Genomic DNA, 15,043 nt, shown 5'->3' on the forward strand with positions numbered 1-15,043 from the left:
CCTGTCAAACCTATCTGCGCGTCCACACCTTATCGGCGGACGAGCGTTTCTCTTTTTTTCCCTTCCTTTCTCGCTTCCTTTCTTCCCTGGTTCTTCTCCCTCTGTCCCTGCTCTAGACGATGGCCACTGCGCGTCGGCCGCTTCCGGACGCCGCTTCCCCCTCGTGCGAGCTCGTTTCTGTCTGTTCGGTGTCGAGAGTCGGGCGCGTCGCAGCCTTGCGTTCCTCGCCTTCGCCTTTCTCTGAGGCAGGTCTCGACGCCGGCGCCGAAGACGAGGGGGACTACGCCCGTGCGGCCTCGCCCACGCGCGAGGACGAGCCGAGCGAACCAGCCGCCTCGGACGCGTCCAGTGTGTCTACGCCCGAGACTTCGCACTCGGACAGCAGGGACGAGAGCGCGTCAGACTGGAGAGGCCTTCAGCCTCGCCCGCGCTCTTCCAGGACGTGCCGCAGTCGCGACGCCCCGAGACATGAGGCTCCCTCTGGGCGCTACTGCGCCCCCGTTGCAGTGATGGTCCTACGGTGTGTTCTCCTCGGCCTCCTCGTCTCGAGCAGCCCGCGTCTCTCCGTCTTCGCCAATCCGTCTCCTGAAACCTTCGGCCTCTGGTCCCTCGTCCTCCTCACCGTTCTCGCCTACCTGCTCACCGCCGTCGGAGATCCGTGAGCCGCCTGGACACGCGCGACTCCAACAGTAGCTCAGTTTGGTTCGCCGTCGTCACCACGTCCCCCCGCATCGAGCAGCGCGTCACGCGTCCACACGCACCCACATCTAGATGCAAAAACATACTGAGGGAGACACCCGAAGCTACACAGATTTTGCACGTCTCTGTATCTCTCTCTAGGTATTGCAATTTCTCTCCCTGGAGATATGCACATTAATAGCAGAGCGAATGCAAGCGAGACTACGTCTTTTCCTTTCTCGATCAGCAGCCATTTGCATCTCCTTCTGCTTTTGTCTCCGTGCATCTTCCGGTTCGCTGTTTGGGATGTGTTCTTTCCGAGTCAGTTCGTTCCTCGCTCTTGAAATTCCGCGTGTCCACGTTCCGCCACCCTCGGCTGCGCCTCTGTGTCTCTGCGTGTCTCCAGGGGCTATCTGAAGTACTGTCCCTCGTCGCTGCTCGCGCGCGAAGAACACGCGGTGCTGGTGCGCCCGCGAGGCGCCACGCGATGCCCGCACTCTGCTGGGAAGGCCTGCATGCATGGGAGCGGCACAGTCGCGAGTTCGCCTGCCTTCGCGGACGGGTTCGACGACTGTCGAGGCAGAGACAGTTCGGCGCAGCGGGCGAGAGAGCGCGAGCTGTCGACCTTTTCGTCCCACTCCCGCGCCTCCTCGTCCGAGAGCAGCTTCCTAAGCGACTCTGACAAGAGCGATGCCTCCAGAGAGACGCTCCCCCTGCATCCAAACCGCGCAGCCGCTCTGCATGCGGGCCGCGCACGGGAAGTCTGCAGAGACAGCCGAGGCGCTGCACGCTGTGAGCTGGGAAGACGCGCGGGCGCAGATGCGAGAGGCGGAGGCCTCGGCGCTGGCCACCGACTGGGCCGTAGAGAGAAGAAAACGCGATCCGGAAGAAAAGAGCGCGTCATGCCGCTCTTCGACACGCGGCGAGAGAAGTGGAGGCGCATCCGGACGACCGGCTCGTCGGACTGGGAGGCATCGGACGAAGCGACTGCGGAGGCGCACGAGGGGAGGGAGCGCGGAGACAGTTCGTCCTGGGGCTCCGAAGAAGAGAGTTCGGAAGACTTTGAAGATCTATGTTGCAGCGAAGAACCGCGAGCAGACTGCGAGATTGACGTGGACAGCCCGACGCGTCTCGGCAGCTCTGCAGGGGGTTTGGAGCTTCCGGCCTACCTCCGGGAGATGCGCGTGTCTTCCTTTCAACTTGCCGAACGGGACGCCGGAGACCCGGGGTCGATGGCGCCTCGCTGGGGTACGCTGCCGAACCCTCGACACGGAGACGCTCCCCGCGCACCGCCGCGCGACGAAGAGTTGTCTCCTCGGGTGATACCGACGTTTCAGTCCCTGCCGGACGTCGAAGCGGCTTTCCTCCAGTCGGATTCCAGCGAAGGAGACCTCGATAAAGGAGACGCTTTCTCGCTCAACGGCAACACGGGAAATCCACTCCATGTGCAAGTTGCACAAACAAACTCGCAGTGCAACCCTAACAACGAGCCTTCCTCTCCGGACTCTCCTCCCCCTTCTTCTGTTATCCCTTCTTCTTTTCCCTCTTCTTCTGTTCCCCCTTCTTCTTTTCCCCCTTCTTGTGTTCCCCCATCTTCTTTTCCCCCTACTTTTTCGTCCAGACTAGGCTGTGGGGACCGAGAAGGAAAGGTTTATGCGGAGGGAGTCGGCGCTGCATGTGCGGGGCCAGTAGAGGGGCGGGACAGAATGTCGAGATCGCCCGGAGCAGAGCGCGCGAGGCAGCAGGCGGGGGAACAGGAAGGAGGCCCGAGAAACTGGGAAGACGGCCTGTACGCTCTCGAGGATTTCGATCCGCAGCCGAAGCCTTCCCCCGTGAAACCCGTGTGGGCCACCAATCCACATGCGCAAGCAGGTTTCCTCTCGTCTCCGCAATTCCTCACTCCCCCTCCGAACGACAGGAAAACAAGACACGTGGCAAAGAAGAGAGCTCCCTCTCGGTCTTCTCGATCTTCTCGATCCTCTCGGTCTTCTCGATCTTCTCGATCCTCTCGGTCTTCTCGATCTTCTCGATCCTCTCGGTCTTCTCTAGAGTCTCCTTCTCGCTTTTCAGCTCCAACGTCTTCACGAAGGAAGAGAGAGGGGCGGTCGGCGTGGGGGCAGACTGCGGTTTTTTCGCCGGCGCCTGCTGCGATTGGGCGAGGCTGTCCTTTGCCTTTCTCGGACGTCTACGCCTCCTGCAACCAAGTCTTTCACTTTGACAGCAGGATCCCTGGCAACCCCGCTTCCGTCGGCTTTCTGCCGCTCCCGAGGGGCGTGTATGCCGAGAGCGAGGATGCGGTAGACGGAAGACGCGAAGGAAAGGAACGAAGAGAAAGTGGAAGGATGCCGCGGGACTCCTCGGAGGAGCGCGAGAAGAGCGGAGGGCGGGCGAGTCGGCGGCGGCGAGGAAGGCCGGCTTTGCTCCTGGGGCGACAACTTTCAGATCGTGACTTCGTTCCTGCAACGCGGCGAGAAAAAGGGCGAACGAGGCTCGCCGTCTCGGCGTGTGCCTCGCCGCTGGACACGTCTTCAAGCGACGAGAAGAGAGACCGAGCGGTCTGTCTCCAGGGCCGGAACACATCCGAGGAGCACTTCAACCTCGCGCTCGACGAGAAGAGCGCAGGCAGCGGCGGTTTTGTAGACCACGGGGAGATGCGCGGTGGGGAACCCGAGGAGCGGAGCGAGAACGCAGAGCTGACGACGAAGACAGAGACGAGAGAGACGCAAGGCTGGGAACCGGAGAGAAAAGGCCAGCATGCGAACGCCCAGAATGGAGCGAAGAACGGTGAGCCTGTGGAAGGAGCCGCGCCGGAGACGGTGCCTTGGCGAGGAGAGAGCGACGCGTCACGGGACGAGAGGCGCAGCACTCACGCCGATGCGCGGCTGGTGAGAGAAGCGCTTGGAAAGGAAACTGGCGAGAAGCCGTTCGATGCGGCGCGCACAGCACGCCGTGGGAGGTGTCTAGACACCGGAGACCAGAGCAGTGTGTCGCGCGCGCCGCGCTCGCGTGGAAAAGAAGAGGGCGACGTCAGTGGAAACGAGGAGTCGGAGGTGGAGAAGATCCGCGCGGCGTCTCGGGTCCTGACGCCCCGCGAGGCAGGCCCAGCTGTCTCAGCTTCGAGCGAGCGGGGAGAGACGGCGAGTCGGCGAGGCGAAGCGATGCAGCGCCTCCGAGAAGGAACTTGGCGAGGAAAAAGGCGAGACCGGAGGGACGGAAAGCGGCCTCGACAGGAAGGGAGACCCATCTTTTACGTCTACAAAAAACAACTCTACCAGGCCTCCGTCAAACTCCGCTTCTGTCAGATCTGCTTCATGTACCAGGTACACAGACACCCCCGCAAGTCAGCCTTCGACATCCACATAAAAATCTGTATACATCTCTATACACGAGTGCACGTGTGCGTATTTGTTCAAAGAATGCAAAGACAGATGCACATATATACATGCATATGCAAATATAAGTATATGTATATATATATATATATATGTGTATGAATATGTATGCAAAAACATATATATATATATATATATATATATATATGGAGATGGTGGGCCCCTCGATCGGTAGGTGTTGTTGGAGAAACAGTGTATGGTGTGGCCACAGGTTCCAGAGAGGGTCTGAAGCGAGAAAGGCGGGGTTGAATGCACAGAGAGTTCGCGAAGGGAAGGGGAGAGGCGTGAGGCGTTCTCTCGGGAGATCAAGGAGTCTGTGCGAGGCGCCGCGAGTGCGCCGCTTCTCGTGACATCCGGTCTTGATTCAGCTTGAAGGCAGAGTCGCAGGAAAGGCACACGAGGGGGGATTCTCTGGATGGCGTCTTGCCTGTCGGAGTCGACGGTGGCAGTGGGGATTGCAGCGAGAGAAACGAGCACAGACCCCGAAAACCTTTCACGTTTTGTCGCCGTCGCCTCGGAAGCGACGGGCCGCTGTGCGTCCTGTTTCGGTTTTCTTCTCTCCCCACGCCGTTTCGACCCGTCCTCTTTCAAAGCGTTTCTATCCCCTTCGTAAAGGATGCATCTCTGTCGGGGGCCGATCGCTCCTTCGCGTCAGTTTTCTGTGCTTTCGCGTTTGCAGCCGCTGAGAACGAAACATTGCAGCCAGTGCGGCCGGTGTACTCGAACCCACGACCATCACTGTCCATGGATCGGTAGGAGACAAAATGCTTCCCTTTTCTCTTTCCTCTCCTCTTTTCTTCCCTTTTCGCTCTCGCTCTTCTTTGTAGTCTCTTTCCGCTCCGCTCCGTCTCTCTCCAGTGTCTTTTTTCGACGTCGCAAACCTCAGAAGAGGACGCGCTGCACTGCGCGCAATAGAACTTCCCCTCTTTTTTCGAGGGTTCGATCCCCAGCAGCCTGGTCGCTGTGAGGGCTCCGGAGATAGTCTGAAGCCATTCCTTGTTGACGCAGGTTCTTCACCTACCCTCAAGTATCTGGTTTGGTTTCTTGGCTAGGATCATGTTAATTCTGAGCCGGCAGCGAGAGGCTTTTTCGAGGAAGCTTGTAGAAGCGGCAGGCGGAGTCTCCGTGTCGGATTCCATCGCAGTTTTTACCCAAAGTGCGAGGAAAACGTCCTTCGCCTCCCATGGAAACGCCGCGCGCCACCGAGCAGACACCCGCCCCAAGAGAGATACATATCTGTCGATGCACACGCATGATGAAAAATATATATATATATATATATGTATATTTATATGGATATATATATGTATATATATACATATATATGTATATGTCTGTAAGTCGGTCGGTGCATGCGACTTTTTGGTGGGCGATTGTCGTGTGTCGACATGCATGCAAAACAACGATCTCTCTCAACATTCACGAAATGGAGGAGCATCTCTGTGGCCGCGCGCGCCTCGGTGTGTAGGTGAGTCGCTGCCTGTGGCCAGTGTCTCTCGAGTAAACGTGGAGGTCTGCCTGCAAAGTGTTTGTTGTTTCGCGTTTTCCAGGGACGTGCGTCGCGGAAGAGAACCGCGTCTACTTTTACTGGTTTCTTCTGCTGCAAGCGATCGAACTCCTGGTCGTCGCCGTCCTCTACATTCGCGCGCTCGTATGGCAAACCGAGGGCGAGATTCAAAAGTAGGCGCGAAAAACCCGTCTCTTCTACCTGCATGCATCGTTGCATGCATGCTTGCGTAAAAAGCTTCCGGTCTGTGGAGCCGTTGTCGACACAGACGCTTTCGTGTTTTACAAGGCAGCTTTTCTCCGGTGTTTGTCGCTTTCTTCAGCCCTTTCCACTTTGTCGCGCTCTTCTTCACTCTCATGTTTTGCCTCTTCCTCGCCTGCATGGTCACCTGTCTCTTCTGCTACCACACCTACCTGATGCTTTCCAACTTGACGACTTGGGAGTCGATGGCGTGGCACAAAATATCGTACCTGAAGGTGAGACAGAACTTTTAAAGCGTCAGGACCGCAGACTCAGGGACAGCCGATGTTGTGCTTCGCGACCCAGCCGGGGTACATGCACGCGGGAGTTTTTGTGAGTCTGCAGCCTGGCAGGCGCTCTGCACTCTGTCGAGGCTCTCTCGTCCAGGCCATGCGTTTTCCGCATGCACTCTTCACACAAAAAGCGGGGAAAGCTCTACGCTAGGTGAAGAGCGCATCCATACAGAGAGAGGATATATGGAGAAACACATAACCAGTCCATACACAGAGGCAAATATATCCAGATACAAACAAGAGCGTCTATCGATACACGGATACGCGTGCATCTCTATCTTCAAGCACATAGAGACTAATAGCTATACATGCATGTGCAAATTTATACGTACATATATATATATATATATATATATATATATATATATATGCGTTGGGCTATGCTTCCACACGTATGTAAACATGCAGTTGTTTTTACATACATCGATTACTCTAAGTCTCCTTATTTTTTAATCTATTGGTGTTGTAAACATCTAATTCGAGATGTACTTCTCTACCCACATATAGGTAGAGATGTGTGCATCGAGGCATTTTAATGCCAGTAAGAGCACCCGTCTGGGCTGGGCGACCGGTGCTACGGCCACGCGGGGTTTGTTTCCACAGATGCACACGCATTTCGGTTTCTCCTCTGAGGTTGCTTGGATTCTGAGCCCTCTCGGCGTGTGCTCAAATTGCGCTCTTTTCGGCCTTCCTTCTTTCTCGCATTCCGATTTTGCGAATTCGCGCGTCGCCCCCCTCCCCCTGCGGCTTCCCGCCGTTTGGTCGACGGCGCGTGTGACTGGTGGTGCCTTTGTGCCTTTTCTTTTCGTCCTCTGAACTCTGGAAGGCCGCTGCGAGTGTGGGGGTCTCCTCGCGTCTCCGCCTCGCTCACAGTCACTTGTTTTCTCGTCTCTCCTCTCCGTCTGTTCTCTCTCCCTTCTCTCTCTTCACGCTTTCATCTCTTCCCTTGCTTCCTGTTTCTCTCGCCTCGCCTCGTCATTTCCCTTTCATCTCTCCTTTGTTCTCTTTGTGTGCCGTCTTTTTTCGCAAGGACGTACCTGAATCGAAAGGCTCGCCGTTCAATCGAGGGGTTCTGATCAACATGTGCATCTACTGCTTCCCGCCGTCTTGCTGCGCTGCTTTGCGCGCGATGTGCGGTCCTCTCTTCCGCCCCGTGACGTCGGCGGCTTTCCGAGCTCTCGCCTGCCTCGCCGCCGTCGTCCGCGCGCCTTGTCGCCTCTTCGGCGGGCGGCGATCCGCCTGGGGCTCTAGGGCCGTGGGGACAGGAGACACCCAGGCGCGACGGACGCGCGGGGCGCGCGGCCTGGCTGGGTTCCCCTGCGGACCTTGCGGCGAAATTTGGTGGGAACCCGGTGAGAGCCTTGGCCCGTTCGCTTCTTAGAGAAAGAAAGAGAGAAGGAGAGAAGGAAACAGAGAAGGAAGGAAAGAAGGAAACAGAGAAGGAAGGAAGGAAACAGGGAAGGACAGAAGGAAACAGAGAGAGAGAGTCGGGCAGTGAACCTCCACAGTGGTAGTTTCAGTATCCAGCGTTGACGCACAACAGACGCTGTCCACGTTCCACTACGTAATCACACTTCGCTGTTCCAGATATAAAGGAATGTACGCGAATGGTATACCCAGGCAGCATCAAAAAGGCCAGCGGGTGTTCAGGTCTTCCCAGTGGGAGGTTGGCGCACAGAGGCGGGGTTGCGTCTCCCTTGCTCACATCTCGTGTGTCCTTTTGTCGGCGACTTGTGTGGACGTTAAGAGCCCAGAGACAGAAAGAAAAACTCGCAGTCTAGCGTCGCTTTCAAGCACCGTAGACTGCGAAGGTGCCTATGCTGGGATTTACCCCCGTATGTCTAGTGCTGGACATTCATCCGGAGGGCGTCCTCGATTTCCCGAATCATATCTACGTGGGGAGCTCTGCATCTGCGCCTCTCACTTCAGATCATGTGCATTTGCCGTGTACAATTTACCAGTTTTTTCCTCGACGCTTGGTCGAGTCAAGCCATGTCGCTTCGGGTGTAGGTACACACCGCAGCACTTGCGGTCGAGCTGCGTTGCGGCGTTAATCAGGAATCCGATGAATCACGCGCGGGGAAAGACGGGAGAGAAGAAAGCAACGGAAACGCGTGCACTTTCGCGGTGTATCGGAGCCACGCGACGCCACGAGCTCTGTCGCCAACCGCCCGCCGTGTTCACAGAAAACCTTTTTCCTCGCGGGATGTGAAGACACACAAGTCTCAACAGCGAGACGGAGACTTTTTCCACTAAATAAGTCTTGCAGGATATTTCTTGCTTCGCTTCTGTCCTCTTCTCGCAGGTCCGGCTCCAACCTCGACGCGCCTCGACGCCGTCGGTTGTCGCCCCTGCTAGGCGACTCGCAAAACTGACAGGAGAAGGACAGGGTTCTAACTGCGTATATCCGGTTTCAACGGAACTAGATCTTGTCTGGAGCTGTTCTCGAGGGCTCGCCCTGTTCGCAGAATTCGCTTTCGTCCAAGACACGAAAAGAGACAATTTTCAGCGAGGCGCGACCGCCCTGCAGCCTCGGCTCGCGCGGAGTTTGGGAGCGACGGCCTCACGCCCCATCCGGGCTCCGAGCGCGCAAATCGGGCAACTGCATGCGCATGCAGCTCGTGTCGCGTGGCTGAGAGTGAGTAGAGCGGAGAAAAGGAGAAAGAAAACGTTGCATGTGGCTGTCGAGAAGAAAAGCTTCGTCCCTGGAGGCCGATCGGCAGAAGCCGGGCTCTCTGTGTGCATTCCACAGAATGCCTGTCCCGTCTTCGGTACCAGAGACACGCGACACAGGCCCTACGGCGCGTCGCACTCCTCGAGTGTCTCTACATTTCTCGGAAGAACAGACAGTTCAGAAACCGTCGCTCGCCGACTCTATGCTTCGCTTCGGGTTTCGCCTCTTTGATTTCCCGCGGGTCTTCTTGGCAACACCATTCGGATTTCCCAGTGTGTCTAGAGATTCTTGTCTACATGCTTTCTCGTTCTCTCTCTTCGACACCCATATTTCTCGCACGGCAGAAAAAGAAGACTGAGGCCAGCGGTCTGCGCCTCTGTCATAGTGCCCCACGCGACAGAAAGAGCTCGAATCTTGCGAGGCCTCGTCAGGACTCTCGCCGCGACGAGAAGGGAAGACGATTCTGCCGCGCAAAAGAAGGGGTTACAGAGTCACTTGAGAAGCGGCAGATCCCGTGAAGGTTGCGAGAACAACACCCATAACACATACCCCGATGACACCATTTTCCCTGTCGATGTGTGCCACATTCGTGCACCGGGGCGTTCTGAGAAACGAAAAACGGGAAACTGCCGACAAAGAGAGCTTTCCCGTCCTCGCCCCCCGCAAAAACTCGCGCTGGACTGCCCGCAATCATTTTCCAGTTGCGTTTCCCCAGTCGAGAAAGACCGGTCCTTCACGCGAAACATATCCACGCACAGGCACCTGTGCACAAAAATATGCACACATATGCCCATACACACGCATGCGCATGCATATATATATATATATATATATACTGAATGCATCTATTCACACACAGAGACGTGTACGCATATATGTATATATACGCCTGCGCAGGTGTATCTGTATGTCTTCTCTCTGTTTCTCTCTGTCCCTTTGGTTGAAACGTGGCCTCTGTGCGTGCTTGCTCGAGAGAGGCTCAAGTCGGGGTTTGGCGTGCGTCGTCGCTGGAGCCGCGAGGGCGTCTTTTTGGCGCCAAAAGGTCCGAACGACTGTCGTGACACAGTCACAGCGCAGACTTCCAGGTAGCTGGCCTGTCGGCTGCCCTAAAAGACACCCAGAGAGAAAAAACACGCTCCAAAACACACCATAGAAGACAAAAAGGGCAGCGAGGCCTCTGCACCGAAAAAGCGCCCGCCTCGCCACCCCCGCGAGTCACGCGTCCGGATCCAACCTCTCGAATCACTTCGCGCTCTCCCGAGTTTCCTTTTGCCTACCGTCCTCCGAAACCGCCTCCTCGGCCTCTGTCTCCTCGGCCGCCGCGGGCGACGCCCCCCGCGGGCTGACTTCGCACCGGCCGGAACGAGTGTCTCTGTTCGCTCCGCTTCGCAGACACATCGCCGCTGCGCTCCGAGCTCCCTGCCGCGCCGCGCGAGGCAAAAGAAGGCTCCGCGTGGCTTGGCCCCGCAGGCGCGGCGTTGGAAAAGGACTGCGGCGCGCTCCGAGCGGGGCCGTCCCCGCCGTGTCTCCCCCAGCCGCGCCCGCGCCCGCGGCCCTCAAAGCTCCTGCACACGAGAGGAAAAGGCCGCACACGTGGACGACACAGACGGTCCAAGCTGTGGGCCTACACAGAAATATACACATGTACAAATACAATACATATATATACATATATATATGTATACATATATATACATATTTACATATATATATATCTGCATATACATACATGAACATATGCATATAGGAAACGTTTCCGTTTCGAAAGCAGAGAGCAGCCGCATGTGTGTGTCTTCGAGCACGAGAAGGGCATGGACATCCACGTTTCTCTCGAGGGAGAAATGCACCGTTCTCAGAAAAGGAAAGGACGGAGAAGTGAAAAGGGAGACGCACACAGTCCTCGAAATACCTGTGGTCCGCGCGGCGGTCGCCGTCTTTTTGTCTCATCGATTCGTTGGCGCGTCGCACGTCGTTCTGGATCTGCTTCATGCTGTAGCCTTCGGGGATGCCGCCGCGATCGGGGACCGGACCAATAATCGAGGTCTTGATGGACAAAACGGGTTTCGATGGCTCAGAACGCGAAATCGGAAGCGCCATCCGTGAGGTCAACAGAGAACTGAACGCAGACACAGCCACGCTCTTGACAAACGGTGAACCAAGCTTCGAAGCCCTCGCGTACACACCACCCAGACCAGGAAGTTTCCGGCTTCTTGGCCGCACCTGCAGTGGACGCGCTGCACAAAACACTTCCCCACGCCGTCACACGAACCCGCTTGCACGCAGAGATAGTCCAATACACACACATACACCACACTACACAGATGAAAAACTAGGTATACACGCACAAATATATATATATATATATATAGGTGTGTCCTTGGCCGCGGGCGAGGGGGGGGGATAGGCAAACCTTTGCGGATATGTGCATGGAGTTGGTCGGCGTACGAGACAGCGCACAACGCCACACGGGAACAAAGAGGTGCGTATATTAAGTCGGCTGACTCGTCGAGCCCAGCTGGAGAAGCTCCCAACCGAGCAGACTGGCGTTTGAGAGCTCCCCTTCAGGCGTGTGCAGAGGCGCCTCGCTTGGTCACTCCTCTCTGTGTGTGAATCGTGTCTTCTGCCTCTGCATGCGCGGTGCTCAGAGTACGCTGCGGCGTCACCTGGGCTGGAGAAACAGCACTCACCGATCCACTGCGAAGACGTCGTACACGTTCACGTGTTTGTTCAGAAGATCCTCCCGCCACGCCATCATGCCTTGTAACAGCGCCGCGATTGCGGCTTCATTTTCCTGCACAAAAGAGAAGCACGCGAGGTTGGGTGTGCCGTGAGAGCGAACAAAACTCGCTGAGCCGCGCTCCCGCGATCTCTCCCTCCAGCCAACAACCACACGACGCCTCGCACAACGCCCGTATCCAATTCGGCGACCTACACGCATCCATATATATATATATATATATATATATAACATCTATATTGTGCAAGTAAATATGTAGGCATGTATGTATGTATGTATGCATGTATATGCATGTATATGCATGTATATGTATTATGTATATATATATATATGTATGCATATATATATATATATGTATGCATATATATATATATATATATATATATATAGGGATGGGCGCAGCTGTGGATCTAGATACACCTCTCAGATAATTCGCGTGGACGTTCGTCGGAGAGACTTTCATGTTAGACTGCTTTTGAACACATGTCTCGTTTGTCTTTTCCTCTCCCAGTGTCCCACGAGGCTCTGCAGAGGCGAGGCAAAACGAGAGGCGCCTGAGCAGGGCTAAGTTGATCTGTGCAGGTGTTCTCTCCTTCCGCGTGCCTCCGGTGCACTCTTTTCACGGCGTATCTGCGTTCCTCGGCACGCACATCTGCCTTTTTGGACCAGAGAAACGCCTGGATTGTCACGTCCAGGCGCCGCAGCATCACTCTTCGTCGCAAGCGGTACTCCTGGTCGAGGACGTCTGTAATCGACTTCAGTTCGGTGAGAAGGGGACTGTCGCCGCGAACGTCGACTGGTAGCGGAGGGACCAGCGCGTCGGAGCTTGCGAGCGCAGGCCGCCCAGTGATCTGCGAACCCATGAGGCAAAATGGCATGCATGCACAAAGGCGGAAGCCGTCATGCTAACGAAACAGAATTGCGCGGGAACGCAGGAACGGTGCCCAGAAGGTTCCGCCAGTTGCGCGAGCGCCCCTGCCTACGGTCGTCCTCTGGGCCTCGAGTCCTCCGGAGCGCCAGGGTACTGGAGATGGAAACGCGGAAAGAAAGAAACGCAAAGGCGCACTAAACGGGGATGGAAACGCGGAAAGAAAGAAACGCAAAGGCGCACTAAACGGAGATGGAAACGCGGAAAGAAAGAAACGCAAAGGCGCACTAAACGGAGATGGAAACGCGGAAAGAAGGGACTCAAAGGCGAACCTTTCGGGCAGCTAGTGAAAAGACGTCTTTCTTGACGGCCTCGTGAAGCGAGGAACAGGAATCAGCAGAAACGCCGACGGCGCGGCAAATTGTTTTGATGGCCTGCAGACTCTCTTGGGCTTGGCCAGCCGCAGCTGCCTCGGGTGTAGAGACACCTCCGAAAAGCGCAGCGCTCGGAAACGCCAACCCTGCCGCGAGGCGCTTCTTCGCGACGAGTCGACAGGTCTGCAAGTCGACGAGAAGGTTGTCTGGGAGCAAAGAGGGACCGAGAGAAGCACGCAACAGACCGTGAGCGGCACTGTGGTGCGGGCAGCCGCGGATTGGCGCTGTGACAGACTCGACGATCGGCAACGCGCCGGGAGACGTCCAAGGAAATGGACAGTCACCACAGAGTGCTGGAACCAATCCCCAAAGAGAAGCATTCTCAAGAGCGCGCCGCCCTTTGTGTGCCTTCCACTTCTCCCTGTGAATCTTTGCCCCCTTCACTTGTTCAATAGATGTCGCGGTCGTAACTGTACATACACATATGTATATGTGCACATATACATATCGATACAAACATATACGTATACATATATATATATATATATATATATATGTAGGCAAATGCATGCATTGCGCGGTTGCATGCCGTCTGTGCATTAAGCTGTTTTCCGGGTTGTTCAGCGAGGAATGAAGCGAAGGATTTGAACATCTTCGACTCAGACTTACAGAGGATCACCCGTCTGAAGGCGAAGTTCGAGAGCGCCTCCCGCGTCAAGGATTCAGGGAGATGGTACCCTGGGGAAAAACCGCATGCACCGCGCCAGCCGAATCGACGTCACCGCTGGCCATCAGCCTTCTGAATCTACAGCGGCTGCTTTGTGCCCATGCGATCACAGATGAAACCAGGGCGAAGGAATCCTCTAGTCGACGGGTGCGCTCCCGCTACACTGGAAATGCATCGCTGGACGCGCGGGGGGGTGGGGGGGTTGAAAACCAACATTTGTATACAAGCTGTACGAATATCATGATGTTCACTTTGGTAGTCTCCTTCCTCCGGCCGGGGAACAACTGCCATGCGTCCTGTTTCGGTGCGCAGACACGTACGTGCCATGACACCGACAGAAACTGGCGGCGTGCCACGCGTCACCCTCGTCCCCCGGTGATTCATTCAGTGGTGTCGGTTTCCTGGGGTGTGCGTTGTGTGCCGGTCGCGTTTGTCATGACGCAAAGGGAAGCCATCTTTCGAAGCCGCAGCTCAGGGCGCCCTCGCTTGGGTCCCCCCCTCCGACGCAGCTGTTCTGCGCACGAATGGAAATTCTCTCCTGCGAAGTTTCGCTCCTCTCTCGCGAAACTGTCCGGCGCACTCAACGGTTCTGACAGGCGAACCAGTTGCTTTGTCACGCGTGCGCACAGCCTGAGCATCGATTCGCCTTTTCAGTTCCCAGGAAAGAAGGCAGAACGCAGGTCGGGCACGCACTCTGCTTACCTCGAGAATTGACGATGGCGATGAAATCCTTGTCCCCATACTCGTCCAGCGACCGTCCCTCAAGCAGTTCGATTTCTCTCAGGATCTACACAGACGAAAGGAAAACAAAGCGCCACGCAGACGGGTGACACAGTAGACGACAGTCCCGTCCCCCGCTCCGATCGAGCCTCGCCATCCCGGCGGAAAACGCGTGGCTTTCTGCTGCACGTGTCGAGACAGATGCTTCTGCCTCCTTCCAACCGGGGGCCGGTAGACAGGAAACCCGCTGGTTTCAGGCAACCCAGAGAACCCAAGTTCCCCGCCAGGAAAACGCTGGAGATAATATACGTGTGCGCACAGACGTGTTTGATTGTTTGCCATCCAGAAGCGAGAGAGAAAGAGACGCATTTTTTCCCCGCGGGGCGCGTGAAAACCTCGCCCGACCACCACCACAACGACGGGGCGTACGATTCGCTGGTGAGGAACGGGCACTCTCGTAAAACACGGGAGCTCAGGAAGGTGCGTAACTTGAAGATCTACGCGTCTGTTCCGACTCGAGGGAAACGAAATGGAGAACAGCGGCGAGACACGTACCTGTTCGACAACTGGAAAGTAGAAAATGTCCTGCAAGAGCAGAAGCACCTCTTGCTGGCTACACCCGGACGTTGGCCTGCGGTGTACATACACGCCCGAGACAACCACGCAGTGAGAAACGAGCTTGCAGGAAAGCGGATAGACTTTTTGAGTGGTTCCACGTTCAGAAGAGGACGATGAACTATCAATTGCGGCGTCTCTTGCTTGCGCCCGCAGCAACTGAAGGTGTCCACGAGAATGTAAAAACGGAAACCTGAGCGGGGGTGGGGGGGGGGGGG

The 15,043-nt window shown here is 56.2% G+C and overlaps 2 protein-coding genes across 2 annotated transcripts in view; one reads left to right on the top strand and one right to left on the bottom strand.

Annotated features, from left to right (window-relative positions):
* Positions 1–119: 119 nt before the first annotated feature.
* On the top strand, positions 120–7,491 carry NCLIV_000160 (putative zinc finger DHHC domain-containing protein; the record flags this gene model as incomplete). The annotated part of the gene is made up of 6 exons (XM_003879504.1): positions 120–658; positions 1,085–3,998; positions 4,750–4,822; positions 5,621–5,750; positions 5,900–6,053; positions 7,141–7,491. 6 exons carry the CDS (start codon positions 120–122, stop codon positions 7,489–7,491), a joined length of 4,161 nt encoding a protein of 1,386 aa, XP_003879553.1.
* A 2,359-nt stretch (positions 7,492–9,850) lies between these two features.
* NCLIV_000170 (conserved hypothetical protein) overlaps positions 9,851–15,043 on the bottom strand; it is a gene marked incomplete at both ends in the record, with an annotated part of 6,299 nt that continues 1,106 nt past the window's right edge. The window contains 9 exons of the mRNA XM_003879505.1: positions 9,851–9,890; positions 10,062–10,349; positions 10,694–10,900; positions 11,472–11,575; positions 12,172–12,372; positions 12,722–12,969; positions 13,433–13,501; positions 14,193–14,277; positions 14,766–14,841. Coding sequence (XP_003879554.1) covers positions 9,851–9,890; positions 10,062–10,349; positions 10,694–10,900; positions 11,472–11,575; positions 12,172–12,372; positions 12,722–12,969; positions 13,433–13,501; positions 14,193–14,277; positions 14,766–14,841 — 1,318 coding nt within the window. The remainder of the gene's footprint in view (positions 9,891–10,061; positions 10,350–10,693; positions 10,901–11,471; positions 11,576–12,171; positions 12,373–12,721; positions 12,970–13,432; positions 13,502–14,192; positions 14,278–14,765; positions 14,842–15,043) is intronic.

Source organism: Neospora caninum, chromosome Ia (assembly GCF_000208865.1).
Source record: "Neospora caninum Liverpool complete genome, chromosome Ia".
Lineage (NCBI taxonomy): Eukaryota > Apicomplexa > Conoidasida > Eucoccidiorida > Sarcocystidae > Neospora > Neospora caninum.